The sequence below is a fragment of the Salvia splendens genome, chromosome 19 (assembly GCF_004379255.2).
Source record: "Salvia splendens isolate huo1 chromosome 19, SspV2, whole genome shotgun sequence".
Taxonomy (NCBI): domain Eukaryota; kingdom Viridiplantae; phylum Streptophyta; class Magnoliopsida; order Lamiales; family Lamiaceae; genus Salvia; species Salvia splendens.
This window is the reverse complement of record NC_056050.1, coordinates 3,035,023-3,046,520: the sequence shown is the minus strand read 5'-3', so window position 1 is coordinate 3,046,520 and position 11,498 is coordinate 3,035,023. Positions and strand designations below refer to the sequence as shown.

General features: G+C 34.1%; 1 protein-coding gene and 1 pseudogene across 1 annotated transcript; both read right to left on the bottom strand.

The window, feature by feature from the left end:
• Positions 1-1,390: 1,390 nt before the first annotated feature.
• Positions 1,391-5,391, bottom strand: LOC121780159 (annotated as a pseudogene).
• A 1,033-nt stretch (positions 5,392-6,424) lies between these two features.
• Positions 6,425-11,000, bottom strand: LOC121778616 (2-oxoisovalerate dehydrogenase subunit alpha 1, mitochondrial-like). The gene is made up of 9 exons (XM_042175999.1): positions 10,706-11,000; positions 8,998-9,135; positions 8,627-8,809; positions 8,338-8,495; positions 8,166-8,265; positions 7,552-7,663; positions 7,332-7,471; positions 6,788-6,973; positions 6,425-6,715 (listed from the first exon to the last, which is right to left on the bottom strand). The coding sequence occupies exons 1-9, from the start codon at positions 10,952-10,954 to the stop codon at positions 6,548-6,550; spliced, it is 1,434 nt and encodes a 477-aa protein (XP_042031933.1). The 5' UTR covers positions 10,955-11,000; the 3' UTR covers positions 6,425-6,547.
• Between the last annotated feature and the right edge of the window lie 498 nt (positions 11,001-11,498).

Genomic DNA, 11,498 nt, shown 5'->3' with positions numbered 1-11,498 from the left:
ACATGATTTGTAATGCAAAATGTACCACAAGGATAATTGATTTGATAAATGAAAATATATAAAAATTCTAGTTTATTGTATTCTTGAAATCTGCACGTGAAGAAGTTCACTTCTTAATTAAATCATAAGTTCTAATTTATTAAACTATTAATCCGGAGATTAATTTCTTGCAATTTTTAACTAAATCCAAAGGTTCGCTTATTCTCAGACATTTTTGAACTTGGAGAATTGATTTCATTGAATTAATTGAATCAGATGATTTAATTACTTGGAAACATAATTTATCAAAGAATCAAATTTTGTATTACTCAGATTAATCTAAAGTTGAATTCTTTGATTAAATCAAGAGATTAATTGTGTGTTTTTTAAAGTATAACAAAAAATAAATAATTGGGATATATTAATTACCCAAGGAATAATTACGAAAAAGTTATTCTATCTGAGCCCAACACTTGAAATTAATTCTAAGTCAACAATTTAATTCTAGGCCCAAGAATTAAATGGAGTCCACTAGCAATTAAAAATAAGAGCGCAAAAGGTGGAGACAGAAATGGTTTTGTAAAATGGGTGTGTCCTTCCAATAAGAATAAAATATTCTACTTGTATATTTAAAAAAAATTGAAAATAGGTCGTGCAATAAAATAATTACATAATATATAAAAAATACTGAAAATAGTGCATCTTGAAACATTTTTCAATTTCAAAGCTATATATTTTTAAATAATAATTTTAGATGAATTTAGTTTCTTGATTTCTTCAAAATGATTGATAATCTTGTCATCGAACATTTATAGGAACATATCTTTTTCAATACAGAGTTAATTATTTTGCAAAACAAAATACATGTAGAAATGAAAACAAGTGACAGAAATCAAATTACAAATTATATTTCTTAGTATAATGAATTATAATTAAGACTTGAAAGTTAATTTCTTATATTAAAAAGAATGCGATGTAATAAAAATCAAAAGATCAAATATCTTTGTATATATAATGAACTATAAATCATCTTGAAATTTTGAAAAATACATAAAACAATTGACAAGATTTATTTCTTAGTAGTGGAATAATTCATTTAAGCATCTCAAACTCTTTGTAATTGATTTTTACCTCCTGAAGATTTTCGGTAAATAATATGCATCTACTATTTGATAAATACAGCAGGAAATGAAAATATTTCTAAGTATTTTTTTTTAAATTCACTACAAAAGACACATTTTATCGACAGACAAATCCGTCAGCCGGTAAAATAATTAGCAGTGGATTTGGTCCGTCGGTAATATTTTCCAGCGATAGCGACGGACAAACTCAGGTCTAACAAATAAGTAACCATAGATACAAACAACCCTCAACAATAGGGTACAAATTGAGATTCTGCTAGTCGACCGAGTTAAGCTGTCAAAAAATCACACGTAAAACAACGTTAAAACGCCCGAAATTCGTGTACAAACGAGAGTTTTCAAGCCAAATTTCGCGCTTGTTGAGCCTGGTTGCTGTTGTTTTTTGAGAAGCTCATCTCATTTTAAAAGATCAACTCTCTCAGCTACCAACTTATATAATTCTATCAATGTTTTCAAGCTATCCTCAAATATATAAAATCTCATTAATAAAACAGAAACCATACATCATTTGCAGTTTGACAGTAAGAATTATTGTTCAAGAAGAGAGAAGTCAGCTGAGTTCAGTGTAGAGCCTCGTCTCTGCACGCTGTTAGGAACCGGAATAAGCTGGTCTAGATGATCGTTTTCGCCCTCAAGAATGAGCAGCACCTAGACAGAAAGCATAGTGTCAAATGTGCCAATGAGAGATCAAAAATCTTACAGTGAGAAACAACAGAAAGCGTTGTATATTTACTTCTCCCACTGTTGGCCGCTTTGTCTGAACGCACAAGTACGCCACTCTAGCCATCTGATACACTTCGTAAGTGGCATATGAATCCCCAAGGCGAGGATCAACGAGCTCTCCTCGTTTCAGCATCTGGATCAGTGGCATGGCCTGAAACGTGGAAAACATACGTTTCACACGAGCAAGTAAATGTTTGTAACAGTTAATGAGACCTCAAAATAGAGACAATAGGAAAACATACCCACTCCCTAAGGGAGCCTTTCGTTGAATCAAGACGTTTAAGTCCTGATATCAGTTGTATCAAAATAATCCCTAATGCAAAGACTTCGGTTTCCACAGAACAAACGCAGTTTTCAGCATACTCCGGTGCAAGATATCTGCACAAGGCAAACAAACGTCGACCTCAATTCATCAATCATTTTTTTCCATTTGGTGCTAAATAGATACTCACTCGGAATTTTCTTGATCATCCAAGTTCCACTCAGCAAGGCCGCAGTCTGCCAGCTGCACGTACAGATTGAATAGTAAGTATAACAATACAATGTTATGAAGTTTTCAACAATCATATTTATAACAAAGATTTGAGCACTGGATCGCATTAATGATACTATTGAATTAGATAAACACGAAATCTATATCGATTCTTACCATGGGAACAAATTCACGTGTGAGGCATATGTTTCTTGGCATCATGCCTCTGTGAAGAATAGGGCTTCCCCGACACTCTTCATGCAGAAAACGCAGCCCTTTTGCAATTCCAACAGCAATAGCACATCTCCGGTGCCATGGAAGAAGATGTTCTGTACTATCTGTGTAGAACAACAAGAATGAGAAGTTTAATAGAGAATACTTGACTTTTGCAAGTTTCTTGCTTGCTGAAGTTGCTTACCGAATAAATACCACTCCAGCGACCTATCGCAGATGTACTCATAAACCAAGATAGTTGTGTTTTCTCTACGACAGTAACCAAGAAGCATCACGACGTTCTTGTGACACGCCAATCTTAGGGAACCTAATTGTGAGTAAATTTCCAAACAACCTTGTGTGTTGGCTTCCTTTTGCACTTTTACAGCAACAAGCTGTCCATCCTTGAGCAGACCTTTATACACAAGCCCATATCCATCTTCTCCCAGTAGATTGTCGGAAGAAAAATCATTTGTTGCAGCCTGTATCTTGGAATATTTCCATCCTTTTGAACTCATGCGCGTTTTCGTTCCATCAGAATGGTGGGATGTATGAAAGTCCAGCTGCAGATTTATTTGCTTTTCTTTCTTCGGGTGAAAATAATTCGATTCCTTGTCCTCATTAGTAGCTGCACATCATCCATCACCACAATTTAAAACACGAAGAATCAGTATCAGGACCTTTTATCGAACTTCATACATACCTTCTCTCCTTAAATCACCAGAAGAAGAAGCATCTGCTACGATCTGTATCTACGAATGCTTAGATTCATTCAACTTAATCTCATCAACAGCAAAAGGAACAGAAAAACTAGGATCTCTCTGTAGACTTTGTTTTAGGGGTGAACTGCCGTGGTGCTTATCTTTACCGTTACCATAGATGCCTATGGAGATTACAAACAAACTTGTGTTAAAGACAGTCAAGTTAGGAAAGCAGAAAGCCTCATGAAATGCTCATCAAGCAACACTTCTGACCTGTTTTTCCAAGATGAGATTTTGACGCGAGTTCATCTGGTGAGAAGATGTTCTGCTCCTTCGATTTAGAGCTGCCTGAGCTTCTGTGGGAGCTTGTGGATCCGTGATAGATTGGAGAAATAAGGGAATGGTCGTTGCTGGGAGTATACTCGAAGGGTACTATCACGGGAACTAGCTTGGACAGCGAGTAAAACAGCTCGGGGCTCAACATTAGCTGTAGCTTTGGCAGAATAAAAAGATCTCAAGATCTTCAGAGAAAAGTTGTCAAGGGTCTGAGCAACTTTGGATGGTATTTTATTAAGACAGAACTTTATTTCCTTTCTTAGGTGCCTGTCACAAGAAAGTTACCAGCTTCAAATGAGAAATGAAGTATCAATTGTATGATCAAGGTAAATTGTAAATGTTAGCTAGCTGATCATTTAACAACATACATCTACTTTATTATAGAAACTGCATCATTATAAGAGATTACCAATTACATAAGATTGATGAACTCACTGAAATGACAAAATCAAACCAATTACACATATTAACCTTTCGAAACCCCTGTCACTTGTTCATAAGGTTTTCGTTACGATTTCTACTTTTCACAATTCCTTCACACATGTGGAGGAGACTAGCTTAGAGAAGCTGCTATAATTGCACTAAAGGGAAAATGGTAGTAACCTTTTAAGAACAACCCATGTGGCATTTGAAGCTATGGATTCTTGTACAATAACGTTCTTTAGTGGAGCTCCAACGACAATCTTGACTTCAATTACGACCTATATAACATGACTATTTGATATCAAGAAATGACAACGCTTATCTTACACAGAAAACTACGAACAAATTGCAACAAGATAACAAGAAACAAGAGCGAATATTACCCCACTGACTTCACATGCCTCAGCACTGTTATGAAGGTTTCCTGCGTATGCATCCGCCATTCTTGAGACTTGCTCTTTTATTGCACGAACACAGGTCCTCATGAAAGAATCGGGGCTTATTTCCATTTCAAACCCCACTATGCAAAGGTACAAGTTCACAGTGAAAAACTTCACCACACATTGAATATTCATACAGTTAAAGAACCATAGCTAAAGCAATTAACCAACAAAAAAACAAATCACCATCACTAAAGTAAACATGCCTGCAAGCCTAATAGATGAGCTGGTTTACACACACTACACACAACATCTACAACTAAAAATCTAACAAACTAGGCATGTAATAAGATAGACTAAACACTCTTGAAATCGAGCATAATTCAACATAAAGGGCAGAAAAGACCAGAATAGGCTTACTGGGATGAGGCACTTTATGCAAGACTCCAAGAACTGTAATGGTATCCACTTCCTGAATCATGCTTTGCTGCATTTGGATGTTACTAATAATGTTCTTCATCTCCTGAGAATTAAAATTCCTAGTCGCATCGAACGCAACCACAATGCGCCCGGGCATGAGAGAAGCAGTGCTTCTGCTACTACTACTCCTTTCACTAGGTGAAGCCATTGCCATTGCCATTGCCATAAACCTAACCAGAGCTAAAACCTCACAGAAACAGATGATTTTTTTTCCTTAAACGCTGTCAATTTCAACAATTCTTGAACAAGATTTAAAATACTACTATCCAAATGCAGTAAAGATAGGAAAATGCTAAAAAATAAGATGAGTAAATTCCTTGCACGGAATGCCCCATAACGCAACACGAGAAAAGGGCAAATCGGAATGTCTGTTGAGGTGATTCTTGAACAAGAAAGAAACCATTTTTCGCCCATTTCTATCCGATGTTTGGAATTGGAATATTGATGAGGATATTCGAGATGGGGTTGTGACGGGAAGGTGGAAACCGTCTGCACCAACAATAACAAACAAGGTGATTGGGAAGTGATGAAAACATCAAAGATTGTTTTGGGTGTTTATGAATATTCGACAACAAATCTAACTTCCTAGGTTTTGTCCCATCATTTCTTTTGTCACTGTTTCTTGTTTGTTTGTCTGTTTACTGTTGTAATAGCATAGTGCCTTCGGTTGTTTAAATGGCGGATTTGTCCATTTTATATTTTGTGGCGGGAATGAGTCTATGTTACTTGGATTTCTGAAGGTTCGAAGCGTAAATGTCGCGTAAAGAGAGAAATTTTTTAAAATCGGGGGAAAGAAAAGTTACCGTTGGTAATTATCAAAAAAAAAATTACTTGCTCAGTTTACGAAATGCACATTTGCCATTTTTGACGATTTAAAATCATATTTTTTTTAAATTTTAGATAAGTGAACTTTACTTTCCACGAAATAATTACATTTACTTACCACTATTAACTAGGGATATATAAAAGTGGGACTTACTTTTCTATATATTTCTTAAAACACGCATCGAATATATATAGTATGCCTTTATATCGTGAATGGAGAGAGTATGTTGGAACTAGTTCAATAATTCAGTTAGCTAAGTTTAGCCAAAATTCAACTCAATAGTATTCGATTCATTAGCCTGTGAGATCGATGCGTTCAATTTTTAAAATAATTTTATAATTAGTAATAATAAAATTTACATAGTAGTACTGTAGTACTATTAACTTATTTAGATTGCACCAATATAAAATTGTTAATTTAACTTGTGAGGAAATGGTATGATTCTAGCTATACTCCTCGTGTATCAATGAACATTTCTTATTTCATTTTTAGTGTGTTCTAAATAAATACTATATAATATTGTACTCCTTTTTTTGAAAATATAAATTATTATTAATACACTTAATTATATTTTTCTCTGTTTGTTACTACTCAAATTATTTTTACGAATACATTTTCTTTACTTAATACATTAAACAATACTTCTTCAAATCGCATGTCATTCAAGATGTACAATATCTTCATTAAAAAGTAGGGAGTACTAAATAAATAAATATAAAACAAAAAGAAACAAGTTTGATTATCGGGCAAAAGTTTATTAGATGTTTCTCTTTGAATCAATACATTGAGAATTTGATTGTTACAACTCCAATAATGCATTTACTAATTCCAGTCTCATCTCTGCACATCATTGTATATTGTGAATAAGGAACTTAGAGAGGCACATCAGTTGGGAAATCTTGTTTATAATTGTTGATGGTTTCTCTCAGAGATCTCTCTTGTTCTTGCAAATTTGAGGGAAGCTTGTCATACACATCGCTGAACAAATCTTCAAGAGACGGTTTCTGTGTTTTTTCCGCGACTTGAATGGCCTTCAACACCTGCAATGCAGTCAGCCGAGCTTATTAGATCGATAAAATATACGTATGAATTTAATGCGTCGAGAAAACTACTTGTTTCCGGATGGCCACACGAAGCTCGATTTCCCGCTCGTCTGTCCACCAACCATTTGCTTTAACCCAGTTCCTAAATCTGGTCATTGGATTCCCGATACTTTTCCATTGCTCAATCTCGCTCACTGGTCGGTATTTGGTAGAATCGTCTGATGTCGAATGGTGCCCTACTCGATATGTAAGTGCCTAAGCATTTACGAGATGAATCATAATTTAGTTGGTAAAACACACACAGTTGAAAATAACCAACCTAATTCAGTTGAGTAAGGTCCTAGGGGTCGTTTGGTTGCCTTTACTGGTCGCATATTTATTTTTATCCTTTTTCCTAAAAGTTCAATAATATATCACGGTTATCTATCTCACTTCAGTCATCTTTGACTTATTTAAATCTAGACAAAGTTCATCTTGGTTTATTGCATGTCGTAAGTATCGCACTAATAACATGTCTAACACACTAAACATCACCTTAGTGAACAACTTGTTAGTTTTTTGAAGCACGTTCTACCTAATTACCGAAATACACAACTCCTACATTTATATTTACCTCGACTAGCACGGGCTTCTGTTCATGCACAACCATCTCCCGAGCTGCACGTATCGCACTATAAACAGCGAGAGCATCGTTCCCGTCGACACGAATGCTCCGAATTCCATACGCCTGCCCCTTCACAACCACACCATCGCCTGCAAGACACAATTGATGATCACAACTTGATAGTTTTTTGTGAATAAAATGTAAATAAACATTAGTATATTTATGTTACTTCTAAACTGCTGTGAAATTGGGGTGCTTATAGCCCATCCATTGTTGCGGCATATAAACAACACAGGTGCTTCCATCACTGCTGCAAAATTCATTGCAGCATGAAAATCTCCCTATCAAACATTTTACAACATATGTCAAATATCTTTTATTTTTGGATAGGAAAATATATAAAAATACCTTATCAATTTCATATATAGCTATACATTTCATGGCTAAATAAGACATTTCATAGCTCACTCGGCAAAGTATATTTTTAAAATACATGAATTTTTAATACTTCATTTGACAAATAACCTAATTTTTCCGATTTAGGAGTGAAATTCGAATGTACGTAAATTGGAAAGCTCTCGATAATACTCTCTGTCGTAGTTACACATTTTCTTTTTGGGTTGTCCTGCCAAAAGTGATTCATTTTCTAAAATGGAAACATTTACAACATTATCGCTATTTTATTCTCTACACTTACTTCATAAACAATAATGCATAAATTCTCGTGTCATAAAGCAAATACTTCACATTTAGTGAGACGAAGAGAGTACATTCCTAATACTAGAAAAGGAAAATTAGTTCAACAATAAAATTTGAAAATAATTTACGTATTTACAAGAATACCTCGCTGGTGCCACCATCCCCGGTGAAAGCAACCGCGCATGCTTCCTTCCCGTCCATCTTAAGAGAGTAAGCGACGCCCGCAGCTTGAGGCAGCTGCGTCCTGGCATACACAACGCTCCAGCGTTAAAACAACGTCGTTTTGAACATGAAGAAGCCGAGACAACTAACTTACGCGATTGGTGAGGAAACAGTGAAGAAATTGTGGCTCTTAGAGCCATAATGTATTGGCATCTGCCTGCCTTTCCCATGACCATCTTTAGTCCCAAAGCATTGGCTCGCAAACTCTTCCATGCTGAAACCGCGCCATAGCAGAATCCCGGGCTCCCGATACTGATCATGATCAAACAAACAAACAAAGACTTGTCATAACAACCCATTTTTATAGTTCAAGCAAAAACTATCCTTCAAAAAGTCTATTGCCATAGGTAAATAGTTTGAAGGATAGTTTTTAATCTATTTACCTGTGGCAATATAATGTCATCAGGCGAGAGAGCAGCAGCTGTTGCAATGTTGATGGCCTCCTCTCCTGTTGAGGTCAAGTAAAACGACAGCCTGCCTTGTCGTTGCGCTTCGTAGAAGATTGTATCCATTATTTGAAGACTCACCATTTTTTCGTACATCCTCACCGCCGTTTCTTTGTCCAGCTAAACGTGTGTCAAAAAGAAAAAAAGACTAATTTTTGTGGACATACCAAATGAAAAAATGATACTACTAAGTAGTTATGGACGAAGAAAGTAGTTGTTATTACTATTTTACCCTTTAGAGTAAGTTTGGTCAAAATTTACTCTTTAAAAATGTGGATAACAAAATGTCTATTTTGATAGTAAATTACCTGCTCAAATGTAGTGCCTGAAATGAGAAAGCCATCATCATCAAGAAGACGATAACAAGGCACTCTTTTGTCAGTAACTTCTGAAATGAATTCCATTTGAGTAGTGAATCCAACTCTTCCACCAGGAAATTCTATGCTCTGATAAATTTATAGTAGTACATAAATAAGTTGGCATTTAAATACATATAGCTAGCATCCGTAATCACAATGTAATCTAATTATTTAACATCCATGTTATATGTAAAATATAGTGTCAAATAGAAAATTACCATGAAAAAGTTGAATGGGCTTTTATTGGGCTAATGGGCTTACAGTTGGTTAGATTTTACTTATCTGTATAAAATATGCTAATTTAAAGATAGGGTTATTCCAAAAATTTATCTATTATTGCTATGATTCATTATCATATGATTATCTATTTAGAATTAAGTTGTGAGATTTTTTTCTTTGGAGGAGATGACTATGACTCATTATTATATGATTATCCATCTAGGATTAAGTTTGAAGATTCAATCTCATGAACAAAATATGATATCTATTCAATTACGAGAATAATCTTCAAACCGAATGGGCCCTTAGACGCTAACTTTAAAGATGGGATGATTTCTAGTTTTGCAGCGTATTAGCCCTTATTAAGTATACTTCGTCCATCCCAGATAAATAATCATGTTTTTTCAATTTTTTGTTCGTTCATCAAAATTATCCTTTATCTATTTATGAAAACTTTCACATTTTATTATAATCATACATCTAATTATTTACAATGTATATCTATGTGGTCCACCACTTCAACCATATTTTATTTTTCTTTCTCATATTTCAACCACTATTTTTGTCACTTATATTTTATCAATCACACATTAAAAAACTAGTACATTTACCATCATGACAATTTTTCATGGACACGGTAATAATAATGTAAATTCTTATTGTATCACATGAGGTTTGATAAAATAAAACTTTTAAATAAATTAAATAGATTTCATAAGTGGGTGCTATAAATTAAATTGTGAATGCTTTTAAGTAAGCTGACCTATCATATAACAACTTTCTTTCTTTCCAATACTTAGAAAGGTCTTCAATAATCCATACTCATCCAAATAAACAAAAGAGAGAGAGACACGCGATAGTCACACATGTAGGCATAAACTTTGTAATATCAACATATCTATCTTCTTAATTTTTCTTGCAATTGCAAGACCGATTTAATTCACAGAACTTGAAAAAAAAAAACAAAATTCGAAAACTGACAGATACAAAAACATTTATTGCATCAACTCATAATAGAACATAGATTTATTATTTCAGTAGTTTCCTGACAATAATCTTCACATTGATTTCTTCCATCTATAGATAAACATTACTCCCTCCAACCCACAAAGATGGTCTCATTTTTTCATTTTCGTCCGTCTCACAAAATTTGTCATCAACTCATTTCTACTCACATTCTATTATAAAACTAATATATAAAAGTAGGAACCACATTCAACTAATTTTTCAACTCACTTTTCATTACATTTCTTAAAATCTGTGTCTAGTCAAAGTGAGACAATCTTTGTGGGTCGGAGGGAGTAATATACAGTCCTATTCAACATTTCATGTATTTACACGTGATCCTTTTTGTTACTTTTAAATTCAAATACACAGTTTCGATTTTTCTGAAATTCCCATAAATTAAATTACATTTAAGTGAGATAAAATTAGTTACCTGATTTCCATCATCAACATCCTCATCATCATCAGCTTGAGCTTGTTTTCCGACCATGGAAGATTCCGACCGTCGAAACGACAAAACGGAGGCGCAGAATCCATGAGGGGTTTTGCAAGTAGGCAAGGTTTTGTAAGAAGAATTTGTATGTAAGAAAGAGTGAGTTGATGAACACTTCTTATCAAATAAACAAATGTTTCTCTTGAGCAAATATTGAATATTTCTTGATCTTGCTAACCATGACCCCATATTTTGCAAGATCCCACAATAATGTGTGTGTGCTGAGTTGCTGACTATTATCACAATAAATGGAATTCAAGAATAGGTATATTGGTCTGGATTTAATTCAATATATATGGGTAGAGAGCACCCAAGTCTAGCTGTCTAGGGAGCTTTTCAATAAATTAGTTATATCCAGATCAGCATGTGCTACTAATATTATTGAATATGGCACACGTGTAAATATATATATGCCCTATATCCTAGTGAATATGAAACATTTATTTTTCGGCATAAAATTTATGTATCATTGTTTTATGAGTTAATGGAAAGAGAATAAAATAAGATGGAAGAAAAAATAGGTTGAGATTAATTTTGACAGAAGACCCAAAATGAAAAAAATATGATTAATTTTTATGACCTGAGGTAATATTATTGAATTTTTATAGCAGTAACTATATTTCTTTTGGGCATGGTATTTAAGAAAATAATATTTTTTATGACTTGATGAATTTCTTTTGGACACGGTATTTAAGAAAATGATATTTATTCATTTAAGTGGAGAGAATAAAGT